Below are 23,639 nucleotides of genomic sequence, written 5' to 3'. Positions count from 1 at the left end.
TTTAGGCTGCCACAGCGTGTTTTCCAGTAACTCTGGTGACACCTGCAACCACCCCTCACCCCCTCGCCCCACCCCCCGTTCTTTCGCCAGGCTCCTGTAGCCTCTAGTCGAATTGCCAACTCCCGCCGCTAGGAAGCGCCAATAAGGGCGGGGCTGGAAGCTGCGCGCGGCGCGTCTGATGGTTGCCTAGCGACGGTCGTCCCCGCTAATCTCTGGTGCGTCGAGTCTGTTGGCTACCAAGAGGGCAGCCATGGACAGAGAAAGGGGCTCTCTCATCCCCTTGGACATTGAGGGTCCGAAGAAAGACATGCAGCTGCGGGTGTCCCCGTTGGAAGTGAAGTTTCTGGACACTCTGGCCGGAAGAGTGTACCGCCTCCCCATTACTGTACACAATCTGGGCCGTGGCACACAGAAGATCCGGTTTCAGGAGCCTGTCAAACCACAGGTGACACACTAAGGGGTGCAGGACCTTGGGAGAGCGCCTCCTCACCTAGGCGCCTCTCTTTTTCCCGGGGAGTAGACTTAAGGCTCCTGCGGGGATGGGAGAAGATTGGTGCTTCCGGGGAATAATGACTTAGGGGTGTGTGTGTGTGTGTGTGTGTGTGCGCGCGCGCGCGCTTTCATTTTTTGTTTTGTTTTGTTTTCCCGTTTGCTAGGGGAAACTAACCTTCCTATTTCTTCTAGAGCCTCCCTATTTCTTCATCCATGACTGTCTACTTGTAACAACCTCAAATCTATGCAACTTGGTTTTATAATTCTGTAGTTGCCCTAAGCATTGTGAAAACAAAATTCTCTATCAACTACCCTTTGAATCATAAAGTGCCTCATTACTCCAGAAACTGTAGGATTAGTGGGAAGGTTTATTATTTCATATTTTAACACTTTTGTTGAGCACCTATTATATAACAGGCAGTAGGTGTGAAGAATACAGGATGGACACAGCCCTGCTCTCATAGTACTTAGAAACTAATGTGGGAATTTTAGTCTAGCCATCATCAAAATTAATGTTCTGAGAGGCTGTTTCTATTAATATCTTCTAATTTAGTAGTGGGCAAAATTTCATCTCTATCTCACTGTGTTATTTTACCTCGTGTGTGAAAGGATGGATATTAGTTCATTATAATCACTCCTTCTCAGGAAGACTTTTGATAAGGATAAAGTGATAAGAATTTTTGATGTTTAAGCAATAAATAACTGAAAAATTTCAGGAGATATTCCTAATGATAAAAACATTGAATGCAACTGGGCTTACATATACAGAAATAAAAAGATGTCCATGTTTTTTAATTAAAATTACATATATTTGCTTGTACATACATAGAAAAACCTATGTTAGTGATTAGGAGGGCAATTAGAAAAATGACTTTTATTTCCTATTTTCTTTTAAAAAATTGATCTACTATTTACCTACGTTAAAGTGCACAGATCTCAAACGTAATGAATTTGATGAATTCATAAATTTGATGAATTTATAAATATATATATGTGTGTGTATATCTATATCTATCTGTCTATCTATCTACATCTCCATTAGCCACCACCTGGAACAAATCATAGAATATATTCAGCTCCCTAGAAGATCTCTAGCGCCCATTCCTTACAGTACTTGGAATAATCACCCCATGGAGGTAACCATTCGTCTGATTTCTAACACCATAGGTTAGTTTTGCTTATTCTTGACGTTCATATAAATGAAATCTTGCTTTAATGATTTTTGTATTTGAATGTTTTTATTAAAAAGTACACCTCAAGAGACTATTAACTTCTCTTTAAATCAAACAATATGTGATTACTCCAGATACTGTAAAATTAGAGAAAAGCTTTATTATTTCACCACTTTAGCACATATTTATTCAGCAATTGAGCATATATCTGAAAATACTTTCTTTTGAAAGTCAAACTGACGGTAATTCCTAGATGTGGACAAACTCTATTTTATGGATGTTCAGGGGACACTTGTATGGATGGTTTCTGTGCAGTAAGAAGAACAAAAATTATAATTAGTCTTATTTTGGTTTGTATCCAGAGTTATAATGGGAAAAAAATCAGACCACATTTCTTGACATTGAGAGAAAATAGCCAGTTATGTTTACTAGTTAGAAGCCAACACCAGTGTGAATTTTTCTTTGTTGCAAGACCATGATATACACTCCTGATCCTTCATAGGCATAAAGAGAATTAGGGAAGAAATGGATTAGAGAAAAAATATCAACTGTCTTGGGGGAAATTAATAAGTAAAATCAAGGTGCTATTTAAAGGGCATTGCCATCATCACTATATTAGTTAACTAGAAAATGAATCTCCTAATACACAGCAGTGCTTGTTTTCCAGCATGGCTCAAGGACCTGCATTGACCCTATGTATCGAATACCCACTATGTGCCATATACGTTACCATATATCATCTGCTGTGGGTTTCTGGTAGAAAAATAAGATGACACATTTCTTATTTTCAAGAAATAGATAGTTGATAGTCCTGTGCCTGATTTTTAATACCATGCTTCAATCTTGCTGACATTGTCCTTAAGATGTTTGCTGACTTGTGTGACAAGTCTGGTTTGGTCAGGCCTGTCTTACTCATAATTGCACCCTCTTCCCTACGACACAGACTTCCCTTTTTTTTGACCCATGTTTTCATTCCCTCTTGCCCGCAATAATCATCCCTTTCCAAATTCTATCCATCTTTTAAGGTCAATGTGAAGTCTCATTTTCTCTAAGAAGTCTTCTTTTATATTATTTCCAAATTATTTCTGTCTTACTGGATACCATTTGCATTTATAGACATTCCTTATACTTGGGACTTGTGTCCCTATGACTCTTGGTAAATATTAGTACTCAATTGTCAGCTCATAAGCTGCTGTGAGTAGGGATGATGCCTTGCACACCTTTGCATATCACTAAGTGTGCCCAGCAAGTGATAATTTGACCAAAAGCACATGCTTCTGAAGCACTAGTTTCCTTCTTGAAGCTATAGATTTGTTAAAGGAAGATACTTTGGGTGCTGGATTTCCCAAAGGCCTATGTGGGACATCCTCTATCCCTTGTTTTCCTTCTGTTCTGTAAGTACAGGGAGGTTAAGAGTTGGAATTTGGTAGTTATGAGTAATGAGGTATCAGAATCATTGTTTGCTGGAAGTATGACGCTCTTAGATCAGTGTTATCAATAAATCACTCCACTTCTCTATAGCCATCGTTGCTGCAAAGCACTGTTTAGACTCAGCTTGGCATTAGAATCCCTGATTAATTAATTTCGGCATGACCTTCATTGTTACTGATTGAGGACTTTGCCCAGCGAGGCTGGCTTATTAATTGCCTTCTGAGAGACTATTTTGCTTATTCTTTTCTCTGTTTGTGTCTGAGATATTCCTATCCCCATAATGAGCACCTTCCTTGCTTTTTCTCCACCTTAACTTCCATCCTCTAAGCCTAGGTCAAGTACACTCCTTTCTAACCCACAGTAAATCATGTTCTGTCATGGATTTTCAGGATACTTAAGTCTGCATCATTCATATGGCACTTAACTAGTCTCTGGTGTATATTTAATTTTCAAGGAGTATATAGTCTGCTTCCTGAAAGAGATTATATATGCAGTAGAGGGGGACTCTTACCAGTTGAGGGGAAACAAGAGCTTAAGATTTAGAGTCAGATAGATAAGTGCTTTTGAATCCTTGCTGCCTGAGTGACTTTAGACATTAATTACACTCTATAGGTCCCAGTTTCATCATCTATATGCTGAGAGCCTTGATATCAGCCCCACAGGACTGTAGAAGTGTATTATGTAAGATAATGGATGTAGAATGCTTGACACATCGTAAGTGCACAACAGATATCAGTTTGCCTTTTTCTCCCTTCATGTATTTCCTCGAGTTTAACGAGTGCTTTACCAGAACAAAAGTGTTTTTCTCCTCCTTGGTCTATTCCTCTTTTATATTTTCTCAAGTTGTGAAGCCTAAGCTCTCATACAAAAAGTATCTAAAATACTATATTCTCTCTGTATATAAAATATACATAGGTATATGCATGCATGTATATATTATGTGTGTATTAATATATCAGTGGTCCCCAACATTTTTGGCACCAGGGACCGGTTTCATGGAAGACAGTTTTTCCACAGACTGGGGGTGGAGGGATGGTTTCAGGATAATTCAAGCACATTACATTTATTGTGCAGTCAAACCTCTCCGCTAATGATAATCTGTATTTATGGCTGGTCCCCAGCACTAACATCACTGCCTCATCTCCACCTCAGATCATCAGGCATTAGATTCTCATAAGAAGCACAACCTAGATCCCTCGCACGCGCAGTTTACAGTAGGGTTCGAGCTCCTGTGAGAATCTAATGCTACCGCTGATCTGACAGGAGGTGAGCTTCTGTGGTGATGCCAGGGATGGGGAGTGACTGTAAATGCAGATGAAGCTTAGCTCGCTCACCTGCTGCTCACCTCCTTCTGTGCAGCCCTGTTCCTAACAGACCAGGGACCAGTACAGCTCCAGAGTGTTGGGGATGGCAGATGTATATGATTAAGCAACATTTTTATTAGGTTGCTCTTCATTTTTTGTATTAGATTTTAAGCTGCTTAGAATAGAGACCACATCAGTTCTGTAAGTATCTCATATTTTTAAAGTGGCCCATGAGCATTTACATATTTCTCAACTGCCTGGTCAGATTCAATTTGTGTACTGTAGAAAACATGTCTTAAGTATCTAGAATCTGACAGATATAAACATGGGCATTAATTATATATTTTTAGGCACAGAAAGACAAATATCACATGATCCCACTTAGATGTGGAAGCTAAAAATTCAAACTTGTAGAAGTAAAAAATAGAATGGTGGTTACCAGAGGCTGGGGAATAGGGTGGGTAGAGAAAGGGAAAATGTTGGTCAAAGAGTACAAAGTTTCAATTAAACAGGAAGAATAAGTTCTGGTGATCTTATTCTGGTGATCTATTACACAGCAAGGAGAGTATAGTTAATAATAATGTATTATATATTTCAAAATTGCTAAAAGAGTAGATTTTAAATGTCCTCACCACAAAGAAATGATAGGTATGTGAGATGATGGGTATGTTAATTTGCCTGATTGCTTATCCCACAGTGTATATTTGTATTGGTATATCACCTTGTACCCCATAAATATTAATATATACAATTATTATTTGCCAATTCAAGATAAAATTAAAAAGTCTTTGCCTTTAGTGCAGGAATAAGAGCTACGTTTTGATAATAGTATATACTCCTAACTACAGTTGCTCACATTATTTCCTTATAAGGAGTTAAGATGTATAATTTGATTCTTTTTCTCTCACTGAAGTTCAAACTGGTTTTGCCCAGTCTGGATAAAGCACTTGCTTCTGGCCTTCAGATGACAGCTGTGGTGGAATATCATCCTGATAAAAATGAAGACAGTTTTGACCAACTACTTATTTTAGTAGGAAATAAGACAATAGAAATCCCTTTAATCGGGTATGTAATCTTCATATTTCATGGTGACATTGTGAACACTCATCAAATAAAAATAACAAAGTAATATTCTGTATTTTCTCTGCCTTGTATTTATAGTTTCCTTACAGCTGAAGTTAGAGGGAAAACTTTTAGAATATTGTGGAGTTTAAAACAAATGGAGGCCTCATTCTCTAGTATTTTTTATTAAAATAACTTAAAACATTCAGCAATTGAATGTATTGTTAATTGGATTTTTGCAAGCTTGCATTAACATTTTAATTTAGTTTTAAAGTAATTTCATGTTCATGTCACTAAATTTTAAATAAGGCAGATGTTTGGCTTAAAAAAATCAAAATGCTGCTCTTTTGAGACTGGTTAAGAAAAGTAGGTGGACATAATAACCCAGAACTAAGTGACTGACTCGGAGATTAATGTCTATACAAATTATTTGACCAGCATGAATGATGATTCATTTGTTGTTTTCTTTTTATAATAAAAACATATATTTCTGTTTATTGTAAAATGACCTATTGAAGTTAGTGTTAAAATATAAAGTGTTTTTATTCATACACATACACGTATGATCTTCTTTTTTCCCAGCAAAATGTGGTTCCATAGGTATTATTGTTTTTTCTCTATTTGTTCAGAGTTAATATTGTAGTATTTTCTGCTTATTACATAGTATTAGGCATAAACCTTTTTATAATTTCCTTTATGTTTTTCTCATTTACATAAACAAAATTTAGATATGCAATTATTTTGGTTCTCTTTTGTTGAGAAGTTCTGATTTAGCATACCATCCCATTTTTAATGGGAATCAAACAGTTGACATATGGTAGGAAAGAAGCTATTAACACATTATAAATATCTAATTTTCATTTTGCAGTTTAAGTAGGGCCATTTTTGGTGCATTCGGCATTTTGACTTACCTGTGACTGGCACTCGCATTTTCTTGTTTGTGCTACTCCTGGAGAGAAGGGCTGAAGATGCTTCTGCCCTAGAAAACAGAGATTTTGTCTCATTTCCCCTCTCATCAGAAGCCCACTTTTCACCACAGTTGCAACATAAGAAGAGCATTAGCCCCCTTGAACAGTGTGATGGACAGGGTTGAAGGAAAATGTTGGGGGGGTGTGGGGGAAGACAGAGGGGGAGGGAGAAAGAGAGGAAGGGAGAAAGTTTGCTGCTATGTGTCTTTTTTTTTTAATCAGATGATTGAAGATTCACATACAGATGTAAGAAATAAAACAGAAGAGATCCCTTATGTATTTTTTCCTGTTTCCCCCAAGGATAACATTTTGCAAAAGTGTAGGATAATACCACAACTAGGAAATTGACATTGATACAATCCACCTATCTTATTAAAATTGCCACAGCTTTACTGGAACTGTGTGTGTGTGTGTGTGTGTGTGTCTGTATGTGAATGTGTCTGTGTCTGTGTTATTAATTTTTTATACATTTTTATCACCTATGTGGGTTCTTGTATCTACTACCACAGTCAAGATTCTGAACAGTTCCAATTCCACAAGAATCCCTCCTGTTGCTTTGTTATAACTACACCTATACTCACTCCTTTCTGCCTTATGATCCCTAAACTGTGAAAGCTGCTAATGTGTCTTTTATTTTTAAAATTTTGTCACAAATATGTTATATAAATTGAATCAGTACTTTGTAAACTATAAATTACTATCCAAGTAGAAAATATATGGATCCTTATGAGATGTGTATGTAGGACAATAATTGATTTTTAAAACATGTATGAAAACACATGCTACAGATATGCTACAGTGAACCTTTTAGAGACACATGTAAAAAAAAACAATTGTATCATTTTGTACATAGATATTGTTTTAGACCCCAGGTGTTATGTTATAGCATCACTGCCTTCTTTTAGTTTACAGATTTGGCATCATTCAAACTACTTTATTTATTTGAGCTGGTATACCATGCACTTAGATGAGTAAAGTTAGATTTCTTTGTTAAAAATGTGTCTCATTACCTTGTTTTCATATTGTTTCATAATTCCTTTTATTGACAAGTATGTCATCAGTGGAACTGTAAGGAAACTGAAATTTCTTTTTAAGAGTTAGGATAAAAGTGTTTATATATGTTCCCCTATAGATTTAACTATGGGGTTGCTACGATTGTTAAATTAATTATGTGGTTTTCTTTTCTTCTCCCCTAGGTTGATTCCAATCTGTCAATTGGAAATTGAGTCAGTAGTTAATTTTGGCACATTGGTTGCCAATAGTAAAGCATATTGTAGAGAGGTTACTATCGTTAACCATGGCAAAGCTCCAGGTAAATACTTTCTGTCATATAAATTCACTTACATTCTTAGAAGAGTTGGTGTTATTTGAAATGTATACCTTGTATAATTAATAGATTCTCTGATTCATCCATAATAGTCTATCATTTGAAATAACTCAAAACCAAAGACCCTAAGTAATATGACTGTAAAAGACTGATAGGCAATAATTCAGGAAAAATTAACCTGCCTCCTTATTATCCTGATTAATAGAGGCTGACTTTCAGATGACTGGTGATCTCCCTCAGGATAGGAGGCAGGCTGGTGTCATAGAAGTGACATAGTTCTTAGAGCCATCCAGGGACAGAATTAGGGCACAGTGCTTTACTAGCTGTGTGATCTGGGGCAAGTGTCTTTAAAGATGTTGAACTTGAGATCCCTCATTTATAAAGTAAAGCTAATAAAATGTATCATGGTTAATTATGTGCATACTTAAAGTTGTGATATGGTACCTGGCTCATTATAGGCACTCAATAAATATTGGTCCTCTTTCTCTATCATATTCAACTTTGAATTCACATCATGATCCCTAGAAGGCTTTTATTAATTTTTTGTTGAAAGAATAAATGCTTCTCTTTTCTCCAGACTGGATTATTTCCAGGGATTCTTATTATGACCTAAGAATTTCCATAAAGATATGTTCATATATGCTTTTCATTGATAGCATACAGTAAGCATAAAATCACTTATCCCTTCAGTCTCTTGGTTAGATGGTCAGCATGTGGGGTTGTAAGATTGCTATTTCTCCTGATCTGATATAAGGACTAGCTCTGGACAGGGAGGGTATTTCTGAGACTGCTTGTTGAATACATAAAATAGGTCTTAAATTCAAACCTCTTTTCCACTAACTGAGAATGTTCTCTGAGCATTGAGAATTATTAAAACAAAGGCAGTCTGTTACTTTATTGATTTCTTCCTAGGGTATAAAGGAATAAATCTGATACCTGTTCCTCATTGAATTTTGCTCATTCCACTTTCCATACTTTGATTTTTAAATGAGTGAATGTCTAATGCCTTTGGGATTATAGAGGATTAGGCCCATTTGTGATCTGACTCCAATGGTAAAGGATAGAATCTCTTATGGCAGGCGATTATGGGCTATATGGTCCTTTAGACTCTCAGGTTATATTTTAGAGTAGTGATATGTAATTGAGAGATATTTGTTTGTATTATTTTATTTTCAAAAATTTCTCTTAACTGTTATTTATTCAAAATCCTTCAAAGTTTTGATGACATTAATATGAATGTCATCCTAAAATCCTAAATGTCATCCTAAAATCTCACCAAGTTGTATAGCATGATTTCATATGAAAGCTCTCTATAAGTAAAAAATAAATAGGTTTTTAATTTTAATTGGATATTTAGTATTATTTTACCCAATAAAATAGAATAAATAAAATTAAATTGCAGACCTGGGTCCATATATTTTAGGAAAAACAATCCACATTGCCTATTAATATTGTGTTAACATTTTGTGTGTAAATAGTATTTATACTATGTTAGGTTTATTGTTATAATTGAATACTGTGAAATGTTAATTACTATTACCTCACAAACTGAAACTAACTATTATCAATGAATCACATTTTCTTAGTGTTGAGTTTGTCTGTCATTCTTGGAGTTGAATCATATTATTTTTCCACCATTACCAAAATTGATAGTATGCATTATATTTACAGTAATAAGTACCTGTGAAGAGTCATAAAGTCCTTATTATCTACAAGCATATTAATATTCATAACAATGCATATTCATGAAGAAAAACACACAGAAAAGAGATTCAGTAACCAAAGTGACTTTAATAAAATTTTTGAAAAGCATTTTATGTGACAAATTTTTTATAGGTTTAGAGTCAAAGTTCAGATGCTTACAATTTTATATGTGTACTTAATAGGACATTAAAAAATCCATACTCAGCAGGTTAATAATTTGTACAGGTTTGTTTTCTCTCTCTGGTAGTGTCACTGGTGTTATTATCTTTGATTTTATGGACTCCAAAATTTATCTATTTAACAACTTCTTGGTGGTTTATTTTAATAGCCTTTTATGGAGTAAACATCCATGGATTTAGCCAAATGTTGAACACATTTTGTTTTCTTGCCCTTTATAAAAATGATTCCTAAGGATACTCCTGAGTATGCAAAATAGTTCTTGTCTTTTCTTTCTGAAAAGATATGGTTCATTCTTGAAGATGTATCTAATATTAGTACTCTGTGAGTTAATGAACTCAATGTTTAATTTTATGATTTTATGGTATGATAATACCTCTATTGTCTCTTAGCTTTCATCTTTGAAGATTGAAAAGAAACAGTATTAATTTAACATGCCTTGAATTGCAATCATTTCTTTCTTTGCCTGAGCATCCTTGATTATTTGAGCAGACCTTTTCTACTACAGTGTTATAATGTAGAACAGTCTCTAAAGTCCCTAAGTGTTATCCTTACACTCCATTTCTGGGTTTGAACAGCTACCTCAGAACTCATCAACCTTTAGGTTTATTTGGGCTACTTTACCCCAAATATATGACCTCTCATTTGTTCTTAATGCCCACTCTGCCCTTTCCCCTGATCATCAGCATCATCTCTCTACTTCACTGTCTAGAAAAGCCTGACATTATCTGTAAACCAGGAAATTTGCTAAACTGAACCAAACCCAGAAGTGGTCCTGAGGATCGTCCTTAGTCACCCAGAAAAGCACTCCCTACTTTTTCTCAGTGCATGGTTTTTGCCTTCAATTTTGTTTTCTTGGATACTGATGTCATGGAATCTCTGTATACTCTTCATGCATGATACAATCCTGAACATATAACAAGCAATCAGTAAAAATTTGTTTAATTAATTTGACTCAGTGATTTCTCAGAGTTTCAGTAAAGAACGATTAAGCTTTCGACGAAAGGTGATTAAACTCAAAAATAACCTATTTAATCCCATATAAGCATTCTGAATTGTCTCCAAAAATTAGTCATTTGGAGACCTGTGGAGCCTGGTATATCTTTGGTGTGCTTAGACCAAGGAAATGAGAAAAAAAAGCAAAACAAGAAATAAACAATGGCCTTGGGTACATGACACTTGATTTTTAATAGCATCCTATTTAGCTGCAGACTTTGGTCACCCTGGCTAGTTCTTACAGATACTTTGACACAAATATACTTTGTAGATAGTTTGTAAAAGTATTTTAGAGGAGGATAGGCAAGGTAGCAATGTATATTTCACCACCCAGTGTCTAAGCTACTTTTCTAAAGGAGGTAGAACAACCCAGATTTTTTTTTTTTTTAGGTTCCTGCCTATTTTTCTCAGGGCTTACGATCTATCTACATAGAAATCATTGAGAAGTCCCCCTCAATATGTTGACCTATCTAAACTGGAAGCAGAGGACTGCACTTTGTCCTAGGGACCAATTCTGCATAAGACCTATGTGCCTGGCAGGGCTCAAAAAATTTCTGAAGAAATTAATATAGAAAGAGAGAAGTAGGGTCATAGTATGATGATTCTTACATATATAGAAATTAACAATATAAATTAAAATAATAGTGTCATAGAACCAAGTAACTTCTTACTTATTCTTGAATCTGTCTCTGCCAGTGTGTATCCTACTCCAGTGTGTTATATTATCTTTTTTTTCATTTTTTCCATAGACTTCTAACTAGATCCATCCTCCACACGGACACTAGAATGGTGGGTTTGAAATGTAATTCTGATTATTTTTCTCCCAGAACAACCCAGATTAAAAAAAATACACAAATCTGTGTAAAGGACCTTTCATCTCAGCCATAGCTACGAGTACCCTCACATCTTGTGTGCTCTCCTAGGTCGTTCAGTGGGCAAGTCCATTTGTTTACTTTACGTGGCTTATTAGCAACGTCTGACATAGTTGGCCACTGCTATTTTCTTGGGAAAACAAAACAAAGCAAAAAATCCTTTGGCTTCTGTGACCCCCTCACTCTCTTATATAGAATAGTAATTAATATCTCAGGTTCTGGAGTGAGCTTGAACAGGGCCCAAATCTTGGTTGCACCATTTACTAATTGGGAGGCTCTAGGCAAGGAATTTACTCTGTGCAAGCATCCATTGCCTCACCTATGCTTTAGTGATAAAGATAGAGCTTTCTTCTTCTAATTGTGGTGATGATTAATAAAATGCTTAGCACACTCTCTGGCATATATTAAGTACTCAGTAAATATTAGCTATTGATGTTATAGTTATTCTCTTTTTACTACATCTCCCCTCTTCAATTCTCTTTTGTGGACTGCTATTGCTCTTTTGGAACATTAAATGTGAATATTCCTTGGCGTTTGCCATAGACCTTCATGTTTCCTCAGTCAATGCACACTTCCTCAACAACTTCCTTTTTTTTTTTTATATATTTCACTGACTACTCCCAGATCTATACAATATTTTGGATATCCTTCAGTTTTCTCAAACTTAGCAAGTCTAAAGCTAAACTCAGCAGCTTCCCCCAATACTTCTCCTTTTTCCTTTTTCCTTTGTCATTGAATGTCACTACCATATATTTAGGCAAGTTAGAAAATTGGCAAAATCCTCAACATCTGTCTCTTTTTTGCCTCCTACCCCCTTAGTCAATTAGTAAAGCCTGTCTATCCACTTCCTAATTAAGTCTGTAATCCCACTTTTCTCTGTCTCATTGTTACTTTTCTACAACAGGCCCTCATCTTCTCAAGTTCCATTTGTTACCTTTTTTTCAGTGACACTCTTAGGAAGATATCCTTGCTCCTGTTGTTAGCAATTTAAAAACTTAACAGAGAAATAGTTCCTTGTGTCAAAGTTACATTAAACATAGTAATGTTGACATACTTGCTCTTTTAATATATTTAGAAAATTGAACAGTGTTCTTTTGGATTTTGGATTGTTCCTGAACAAGCTTTTGAAACATTCAGTTACACTCTTTTGTCAAATTATACCTAAATGGTTACAATATAGGAAACTATTTCACTGACTCAATCTTAACTGAGATCATATAGCTATTTTTTTCTAGATAATTGAGTCATAATATTTATTCAAAAGGGATATAATTTTATGGATTTTTGGTTTATTTTATGACAGAAAAAAATGAACTTTAAATATTGTCATTAGCACTTCTATAAAAATGATTGAATTAACAAATTTTGTAGCTTTGAATTTTAAAAATATTGTCTTTTTTATATTTTCAGTAATTTTATAATGCTAATATTTTGGTCTAAGTTAAATGAATAATTTTGGAAAATGTCAAAAAATGTGATTTAAAACTGGTGAATTGGGAATTTGCAAAATTGTTTATGTTGGCAGCATGCTCCTTTGTGTTGATATTTTATAATGATAATAAAGAAACTAGTGATTGGCTGCTTTCATTTGTTGAACACATTTTGAGCACTGCTTAGTGCTAAGCAGAGTGTGGAGAGGCTGGGACCACAGAGATAAAAAGAGATTGTATCTGATCTCAAGGATCACATGCTTTAATATAGGCACCAAACATTACCACTAATTATGATCTATTAATATTTCTGCTTTCAGAATAGGAACCTTTGTAGCCTCCTTTTCATATGCCATTTGACTCCAAAAACCTCTCCCCTTTGCCCTTACCCTGTGTGAACTGGATAAATTCATCTGTAGGAAAGTGGTAGTGGCTATAGGTGTGACCCTTGTTGTAAGAAACATCCAAGTGATAATCTTTATTAGTTAATCAGCTTTATTAGTTACTACCTGTAGTAGTAAACTATCACTATGTAACAAGCCACCCCAAAATATCTTAAAATAATAATTATTTTTTAATTGTTCATGTGTATGTGGATTGGCTGGAAATTGAGTGATCTACGCTGGGCTCAGCTAGGTGTTCTGCTTCAAGCTGAGAAAGCTAGGACTGTTCTGTTTCTCATTGCAGGTCTGTGGGTCAGCTGGGTGGTTCTCTTCCTCATTTGCTCATTAGGGCACAGGCCAGAGAGACAGCAGCTACTCAGGAGAAACTCTTCCCAATTCCCGTGGAAGAAGTGCATCTGAGTTGGAACTGGCATGCTGTCAATTCCACCCACATGTTATTGGCCAAAGCAAATTACATGATCAAGCCCAAAGTCAAGGAATAGGAAAACATACTTTGTATATGATAGGGTAGGGATATGGATGTAGAGAAGGGTGAACAATTGGGGTCAACAATCTAATCTACCACACTAGTTGTATGACTTTGGGCGAGTCACTCAACATTTCTAAGCTTCTATTTTCTTATTTGTAAAATGGAGGTAATGATTGAAATTATATCACAGATTGATTATGAGGATTAAATAAGATAACATGAAAAGCTCTTAACATAAGTATCTGTACATAGTAAGCAGACAATATATTTTAGCTATTGATGAGGGTTGAGTCCTAACACTATGCTCACATGTGCTGGGTGACCTCAGAGACTGCACTTACAAGTTAAGCTGCTATTCTTGGTAAACAGTAGGCCATGTACTCTGTAACGTGTGTAGGTCTCCTAGTAAGAGTGTGAATGCAACATTGTAAGGGTCCAGATGTAAACCATCTGCTCTTGTTCCCCTTAGGTGTATTTAAGACAGAATACCGGGGCCAATTACCCATCCTCATTTTTCCAGCTAGTGGTATTGTGGAGCCTAAGTCATCAATGGTTATTAAAGTGGATTTCTGTACAGACCAGCCAAGAATTGTAGATGAAAAGGCAATGTGAGTATATGCTCAGGTTCTTACTTCCAATATGGATCTCAATACTTTCTGATTTCAACCTTAAGATGTGCCTTTGATTGTATGGTAGCTTCTTTGTTCTTTCATTCAACATTCATTCATTGAGTCTATACTATTTGCCAAGCACTAACCTCTCAGAAATGGGAAGAACTAGAAAATGGTATATGGGTACACATAATAGGATCTTCTAGTTAGGATTTCATGGAGGTGGGAGAGTGGACCCAGGGAAGGGCTCCACTAAGATGGTTATATTTGAACCAAACACTTACTGGTGAGTAAGAATCAGCCAGGCAAAGAGCAGCGGTGCAATATGGGGTGTGTGTGTCTGTGTGTGTGTGTGTGTGTGTGTGTGTGTGTGTCTGTGTGTGTAGGGGAGGAGGGTGATAGCATGGGTTAGAGGAGGGATTTCAGGCAGAAAAGTAGCAGACTTGAAATCTTAGAGGCAAAAAGCCAGTATTACACACTGAGGAATCTGTGGCAATATAGATTCAAAGAGATGGAAGTATGGAGTGATGGTGATGAGACCAGAAAAACAGAATGGTGCAAGGTTCAGTAAAAGGCTTTATAGGCCAGCATTTTAATGCTATTATGTTTCAATTCATTAGCAGAATGTGCAACCAATATAATGGGGTTACCACCAAAATTTTTAAAAAACAAATTAAAATATCAGAATGTATTTCTATGTGTGAGTATGTGTTTGTATGTATGTTCCTACATTGCAATGTAAAATACATTTCTTACTGAAAGTCACAGTTATAAATGTGTGAGAAACAAGTGTGAACCCTGATAGGAGTCTATGTTTTATCATAAAGGCTGTGAAGTCTGAGGAAGGTTTGAAGATGAGAGTGTCTTGATTAGTTTGCATTTTATTAATAGAAAGGTCATGCTAGTAGCAGTGTGCAAAACAGACCAGGGAGTACAAATATGAAGTGGGCATCTTGACTAGAAACTATAATAGTACAGCAAGAGAGAAATGATAAAGGCCTGAGCTAACGTACAAATTGAGAGGATTGAGAGAAGTGTGCAGATTGGAGATATGTTATAAAGGAAGGTTTGTCTAGATTTGCTAACTGATTGTAGAAAAGGAAGGTAAGAGGTGGAACAGTTTTGTGAGAAAGATCTTGAGTTCAGTTTTGACATGTTTGAATTGATTTTCTTTTCACAATACTGATGGAGCTGGTTAGGACCTGTTAAATTTAATTGTCTTGAGCCCCAGAAAGAAATTTGGTCTAGATGTATAGGTTGAGTATCCCATATCCAAAATGCTTTGGACCAGAAATGTTTTGGATTTCAGATTTTTTCGTATTTTGGAATATTTGCGTTATACTTACTGGTTCAACATAATCTGAAAGTCCTGAAAATCCTGAAAATATGACTGAATTTCATATAAGCACTCAAAAAGTTTTGGATTTTGAAATATTTCAGATTTGGAATTAGGAATACTTAACCTGTATTGGCTTGAAGGTCATCCATGTATAAGTGGCAGATAAAACATGGAAGGATTGAGAATAACTTTGAGGAGGAGGGTAGAGTGTGAAAGCGTAAGAGAGAAAGAAACACCACTGTTCATGAATTTTACAAAAGATCTACATCTTAGAAGAATGAGAAGGTTCGGGATGGGATTGGCTGTTGGACTTGGAGGGTAGGATGATTTAGAAAAGAATCTCAGAATTCTAGGAACTAGATGTAACACTATATTAATAAATCATCTAACTAGTATTTATGAAATAATTAGTGATATGGACACACCATTGCATTCTTTCTGGGGTCAATTCATGAGATTGAGATTATTTTCCACCATCGTTGTTTCCTGTAGGCAATGAATCAGGCTGCACATATTCCATTGCAATGTGCCAATTCAGATAGACAAAAGGACCTGATAACCTCTGCATATACGTGAAAAGAACTGCTTTTACACTGTTGAATTTTAATTATAATGTGATTCTGAAAAATTTCTGTTTCTCCAAGGATTTGGAGGAAAAATAAAGTATATAGACTTCTAATTAAAAAATACATATTATGTGCATTTTTCATTATCTTGTAGAGTGAGTTTGCAAGGTCGTCCTGACGTAGTCTTGAATATCAAAGCTCATGTAGTTGAGCGGATTATTGAATTGTTAAACATGAATTATGACAAAAAATTGGAATGCATACGTTTTGGTTCTATTTTCTTTGGAACATCAAAACTTGAACATGCACGTCTTTACAATAATAGCCCAGAACCCATAAATTGGGTGGCCATAATGCAAGATAATTCTGTGGGAGAAGAACTGGTAAGTAAATGGTGCAACAGAGGAATATCAGGTATCATGATTTGAAATAGATTGTGTTAAATCTACTAATAACCAATAAGCTGTTTTATTAATCAAAATATGTTTTAACATGGGTAGAAAGATTTGATTTCTTGTGTATCCAGTGGTAACCTGAAAAACTTCAGAAATTATGTAAACATTTATAGTAATTATATATCTGAAGTAAGCTAGAGAAGTGTTTGTTATAGATCATAGATCAGCAGCTAATTGTGGGAATTTATGTTCTCACCAATTTTTCAATAGTTGTTTAAATTTTATCATGTGCCTTGGTCAAATTTATGTATAAATGTTACTTTGAAGGCAGATATTCTGTATTCCCTAGTTCTGAAATTTCAATAATTATTTTGTGACCTCATCTTAAAATATTTTTTGTTTTATTTTTTTTTTTTGCCTCACTCTTTTATTTCTGATTTTATATTACAGGGTACAAATATTCGACAAAGAACAGATATTGCTTTAAATAATCTCACCTACTTAAACAAAATAAAGGACGTAGATATTACTGCTCTTATCACCTGTATTCCTAATGAAGGGGCTTTACTACCTTATCAAAAGACTGTAATTACATTTTGTTTCAGTCCAAAGTAAGCAAACATTAATTTTATTGCAGTGTTAAGTATTTTAATGTGAACTATATTAACCACACTTTAATCAGATTGATTTTAATAGTGTCATAGTAAAACTTGCCAGAAGGCATAAATTAGATTTTTCTTGTCATGATTCTAGATGTTTCTAACATGGTTAATGGTATTTCCAATAATTCTAAATATGGTTCTAAATACTTCATGTTAAATTAAAAATCTCTCCAGATCTTGTTGAAATGGGGTGGTGGAAATGAAAACTGTGGACTGTGGCCTCAAACTAATTTGTGCAACCAAGACCTTGTTGTTCTTGTAGGAATAGTCAGGTGCATGCAGTTCTGTTTTAGGTGTCTCCAAAGAGGTTGCAGTGCTCCTGGCAGGGCAAAATCCTCGCTGACAATCATGACTGTTAAGCCTATAGCACCTGCTGGGATCAACAACACTAGTTTGCTGAAATTCATATAGACTTCTAGCACTTAAGCCAATTTATATTTTTCACAACTCCACTTTCTTTGTTTTGTTATTTAGTTTGAAAATATTTTTGGAAATGTTTTAAATGTATAGTGGCAATTTCAGCAACACCTTGGTAGATTGCAGTGTGTGTCAATAACGGATCCAATTGCAAGTATGTTTACCCTTGTTTGTGAGAATGTAATATTTAATATACTTCTTTTTGTGGAACAAGGTCACTTGGTGACATCAATTGCCTGTTGAAGATTGAGTTGTGTTTAATTTAAGGAGATTAATAAATCAAGTAATTATTCTGTTTGTATATCCACAATTGCCTTATTAATGATACCTTCATACAGGAAGTTTCTTTGGTAAATCTATAAGATTCTGTTTAATGCATAATCTTTGAAATTCCAAATACACCATTCTTTTTTATGGTAGCATGTTAACTTACAATATTTTGAGAGTGTAATATAGACTCATAGGTATGAGTATTATTTGAAGTCTTAAACATGTTAGGAACACACCATTTGTATTCCCATTTAATATAGCACATCAGCCATTTGCCTATGCATTGCTAGAAGAGCTGACCTCTAGGTAGGGCAGGTAAAATAGCCAATGTGCAGGCCTATGATGTAACCCATCCCTGTCTTTGATCCTATTCCCCATCTTTCCACCCTTCCTTTCCTTTTTTCCTCTAACAAGATTTAACTGTTACCAAATCTTTTTCTCTAAATTACTTGTTGTTCACTAACAAGAACGTGGCTGGAAATATGTACTTAGTACACTGGGGAAGACAAATATATAACAGAGGTTTTTGATTACACCAAGCAGTAAGATGGACTATTGCAGAGAAGTAATCAGAGGCCTCAGCTAGAGATGAGTTCTGCCTGGAAAGAAAATCCTGTACAGAGAAAGTGGCATTTGAGCTAGACCTTGAGGACTTAGTGTATTTAAATTACTCTTCATTTGCAAATGTTGGCACAAACTCATTTTTCTGAAGCTTTACACCTGTGGCCTTCTTTTGGTAATTCTCTCTAGCTGTGCAGTACTTTTGGAAATGGATCACAGTTGTATTTTTATTTCTTAACTTTCATTTTCTTGCATAGATTTAAAGATTGGGTTGATACTCCCTTTTGAGAAATAATAAAGTGTATCCCCTTTACTCTAAAATTAACTGACTGTGATTTTTTTACAGGTTAATGATCGATAGTAAAAAGGATATTGAACCTTCACACAGGCAGGACTATGCTCTCTTTATGAGATTTGATTCTGTAGGAAGTAAAGATGGATTTTTGAGAGATGATAACTGTAAAACCGTCAAAGGTAAGTGTGAAATTAACAAAATAACCAAATGTGTAGCAGTTTAAATTTTTTAGAAATTTGAACATCAATATTTGTAGAGGCAATTTAATAAAAATATACAATTGAATATAACAAAAATGCAAACATGTTCAAGAACCTTGAAGTGTCATCTGTGGCATGTTAAAAAAGAAATCAACCTCAGAATCATTTACATAATAATTTTCCAGGTTACAATTTAGATGACTTTATAATTTTAAAATGACATTAAATATAGATGATGATCTAGAGTTTAAGGAATGAAAAAAAAAACCTGGTTTCTTTTTCTATGTATACCTAGGTTTTCTCTTAGTGATTGGTATGTGAATAAATGACCCATTCCTTCTCGACCAGATATTCAGCTCTCTTAGAATCCACATATGGAAACAGTCAAAGAACAAAATCTAGAGGTCTAGTAAGTAGGGTGCAGCACCCTGTTGTAGGACATTGACAAGTGCATATGTTTTGCAGGCCACATGTTGAGATACACTATACTTTTTTACGTTCTCAGATAACATTGGGTTGGTTGCAGTGAGGGGAAAAAAATGGCATGGGAATTAGAGTTCAGCTTACCAAAACAGATCAAAGAGAAAATAAATAGGCAGATTAGGGATCAAATTTAGGAAAATGAGCCATGCAAAAGAAGGCTAGGTCCGTCCTTGATGCTTAGGCAAGTCAAGAGTCTAGACGATTTGTATGTCAGTACAAGTGATATTGAGCAGGATTTAACTGTGTTTCTAGGGCAGAAGTTAATTGCTCTGTTACTATTTCTGTCATGGTTTGTAGTATCAAGCTTTGTCTGCTTCTCTTAGAACATTTGTACAAACTTTGCAGGTGAATCTAGTTTTGAATAGCTAGAGATGGAGGTGCTAGATCTGCCTTAAAGGTAATAAATTAAGAGCATCAGTAATAATATATAAACTTTTTTTTGCGTTCTAGTTACACTGTTCTCTCTGCAAAACTGTTCTTTCCCCCAATTAGAGCCTATAATCGATAGTTCATATCTTCTTTCTAGTGTCAAAAACTTCATGTCTATATTCCTGCTTATATTCAGCTTGTATTCCATTGTCCATTATTCTAATCATTCTTTTCCATGTACACTTAAATCTATTTGGCCCAAGTCCCATAGTGACTGAGTGGAAAAACCCTCTAATTGTATTAATTCAACTTTTAGTCTATGATGGGTCTGCACATGGGCAGCTGATTGTGCTGGAGAAAAACACAAAACCTTGCTGAGAGGTTTCACTTTCTATCTATAACCACTAACCCCAATGGGTTCTTTAAGATGTTTAACATTCCTGTTGCATTCCCCCATTCATTCACTTTCTCACACTCTGAGATGAATATCACATACCTTCTATTCTCTCCTCAAGCCCCCAATCCTTCCTCCTTCATCTTTGCTGTAAGCTTGAGAACACATAAGAGTGGCCTAGTAGACATTTCCACTAGAATATCTACTAGGCATCTCAACTTAACATGCCCAAAACAGAACTCCTCCTTTCCCGATGACCTGTGTCTCCCCCGGTCTTTCTTGTTTTAAGAAACAGGAATTCCATCATTTCAGTTGGTCAGGCCAGAAACGTAAAGTCATCCCTTATCATCTGTTCACTTTCCTATCCTGCATCCAATCTATCAGCAAATCTTATTAACATTACTCTCAAAAATGTATCTAAAATCTGACTATTTCTCACCATTCTTCTACTACTCTTCTCCAGCTATATTGGTTCCTAAGGGTTTTGTGAACATGTTAAGCAAGTTCCTGCCTTACAGTGTTTGTGTTAGCTGTTCTATCTGCTGGGAATACACTTTTCCTGGATTTTCATATGATTTTCTTCCAGAATCCCTTTATCTCTTTGCTCAAATGTCTTCCTATCAAAGAGGCCTTTTTGGACCTCTCTACATAAAACAGAATCCCAAGACCTTGCACTGTATCTGTCTTATCCTATTTTACCTTTACCTTTAGCATTTATCCTCTATGAAATGCTATATCAATATGTAGCATTATTTGGTTGTTATTGTCAATGCCACTTCACTAGAATGTGAAGTCCACGAGAGCAGGAACCTTGTCTCTTTTATGCACTGCTGTATCCCCAAGGCCTAGAAGAGTACCTGGCACAGAGAAGGCACTCAATGATATTGTAAAATGAAAAGACTGAATGAGCTACCCATTTTTCATCAGGTCTTTCAGATGACACTATTTGGACTAAGCAAATATATTCTGGATTCCCCAGACACTTTTTATGTTCAATAGCTATTGTTGCTTTTACAGGTGATCGATTTCAGAAAGTGGAATTAGCACTGACAGGTTCGGGACTTCCTGTCTTACTACATTTTCATCCAGGAAAAGTCCTTAATTTTACACCTTGTGTCATGGGTGAAAGTTCAGAGATTCAATGTATTATACAAAATCAATCCAAAACACTTCCTGTGACGTACCGCTTTAAAAAAACTGCACAGTTTAAAATTGATCCTGAAAGGGGCACGATTAATGAAGGATGTAGTCAGGTAAGATAATTTTTCTTTGCTTTCACATTGCAGTGAATATTTTAAGGTCTGCTAAAATGCTATGCAGAAGATTTATAAACAGTATCTTTTCTACCAGTGTTTATAAATTGGGTTTCTTCTGTGGCCCAGTTGTGAATACTTTTATATAGGTACTCATAGAGAATCCATAATCATTTGTTAAATGTCTGTCATGTGCTAGGGAAGACATTTAACACTATAGGGAATTTATAGAAGTGCAAAACATAGTTACTGCCTCTGAGATATTTTTAATGTAGTACAGAAGTATAAGACATATACACAAACAGGTATGGCTTAAGAAGAATGTAAAATATGTTAAAAGAGAGCTGTAACAAGGTGATATAGAAACTCAGAGAACAGAGAGTTTACTTCCAGCCATGTATAAAGGTCTCCATAGGAGAGTAACATATGAGCCAGACCTTGAAGGTTGAGTAGAATTTTGAAATTTTAAACTGGTGATAGTTACCTGGTTTAGAAATTATACTGTTGGTGCAAAGCAGAAAAAGAGAACACCAAGGCATACCTGTGAGGACTAGGCCGGGTTGTGGATGACGGGGGCTGTTTGTTTGTTTTCAATTGCTACACAGATAACTCTTTCCCAGATCCTCTAAACCAGGGGCTGGAAGACTATAGTCTACAGGCCACATCTGGCCTGATGCCTGTTTTGGTAAGTAGTGGTATTGGAACATAGCCGTTCTTTTTTTGTTCTTCTATTGTCTAAGGCTATTTTCATGCTACAAAGGCAGAGATGAGTAGTTGTGAGAAGACTGTATGCCCTATGAAGCCTAAAATATTTACTGTCTGGCAATTTACGGAAATAGTTTCTCAAACCCTGCTCTAAACACAGCAAACATGAGTGCTTTCAGTTTCTTATGTTACATCTTTTCTCCACTGCAGTGATGTGGTTCATAAAGTTACCTATGAGAACTTTCTCCCAGTTGCAATCAAGAGCTCTTGTACACATGCAGCTCCTATTTACATCTCTTACTGCATCATTAGTATAATTCCCTCCTCCAAATTTGGATAGAATTAATAAGAAAAACAGCAAATGTTAACCACATTAATACTAAAGATTTTCTTTTTAACTGCTTCCTACATTTCCTTTTATCCAAGTCTCTTATACCTACCAACTCAATTATATATTTTTTCCATACACATCTTTAAACATACACATCTTTAAAACATATCTGGGTATGGCGCGTGATGTTTGGGGGTTGGGCACACTTGTAGCTCCGACATGGGCGTGCAAAGGCAATATATGTAACCAAAACGTTTGTACCCCCGTGACACTCTGAAATTAAAAAAAAAAAAAATAGAAAAAAAACACACGCGGCCGGGCGCGGTGGCTCACGCCTGTAATCCTAGCACTCTGGGAGGCCGAGGTGGGCGGATCGTTTGAGCTCAGGAGTTCGAGACCAGCCTGAGCAAGAGCAAGACCCCACCTCTACTAAAAATAGAAAGAAATTATATGGACAGCTAAAAATATATATAGAAAAAATTAGCCAGGCATGGTGGCGCATGCCTGTAGTCCCAGCTACTCGGGAGGCTGAGACAGGAGGATCGCTTGAGCTCAGGAGTTTGAGGTTGCTGTGAGCTAGGCTGACGCCACGGCACTCACTCTAGCCTGGGCAACAGAGTGAGACTCTGTCTCAAAAAAAAAAAAAAAAAAAAAAAGAAAAAAACACACGCATCTGATAGCTAAGTCCCCAACTTTATTTGTTATTCTTTACATTTCTGGATTTCTTTAACACTAATAATTTTCAAATTAGTAAAAATATGAAAGTAAGAAATGTGGTAGACACTAGAGAACTGTGACCTGCACAGACTGGTCAAATAGCCTTTGACTATTTAGAAATGTGTTAAGATTATTCTTTTTAAAATAACAGCTTTATTGATATGTAGTTCACATACCATAAAATTCACACATTTAAAGTATACTATTCAGTGGTATTAGTATGTTCACACGGTGTAACCATCAGCTCTATCTAATTCCACAAC

At 35.7% G+C, this 23,639-nt stretch overlaps 1 protein-coding gene across 1 annotated transcript in view; it reads left to right on the top strand.

Annotated features, from left to right (window-relative positions):
* Nucleotides 1–250: 250 nt before the first annotated feature.
* CFAP47 (cilia and flagella associated protein 47) overlaps nucleotides 251–23,639 on the top strand; it is a 541,061-nt gene continuing 517,672 nt past the window's right edge. The window contains exons 1-8 of the mRNA XM_069464301.1: nucleotides 251–445; nucleotides 5,313–5,464; nucleotides 7,626–7,741; nucleotides 14,278–14,416; nucleotides 16,479–16,707; nucleotides 17,170–17,330; nucleotides 18,976–19,103; nucleotides 21,388–21,623. Coding sequence (XP_069320402.1) covers nucleotides 251–445; nucleotides 5,313–5,464; nucleotides 7,626–7,741; nucleotides 14,278–14,416; nucleotides 16,479–16,707; nucleotides 17,170–17,330; nucleotides 18,976–19,103; nucleotides 21,388–21,623 — 1,356 coding nt within the window. The remainder of the gene's footprint in view (nucleotides 446–5,312; nucleotides 5,465–7,625; nucleotides 7,742–14,277; nucleotides 14,417–16,478; nucleotides 16,708–17,169; nucleotides 17,331–18,975; nucleotides 19,104–21,387; nucleotides 21,624–23,639) is intronic.

Source organism: Eulemur rufifrons, chromosome 30 (assembly GCF_041146395.1).
Source record: "Eulemur rufifrons isolate Redbay chromosome 30, OSU_ERuf_1, whole genome shotgun sequence".
NCBI lineage: Eukaryota > Metazoa > Chordata > Mammalia > Primates > Lemuridae > Eulemur > Eulemur rufifrons.
Note: the sequence above shows the minus strand (reverse complement) of the source record. Positions and strands in the feature narration are given on the sequence as shown.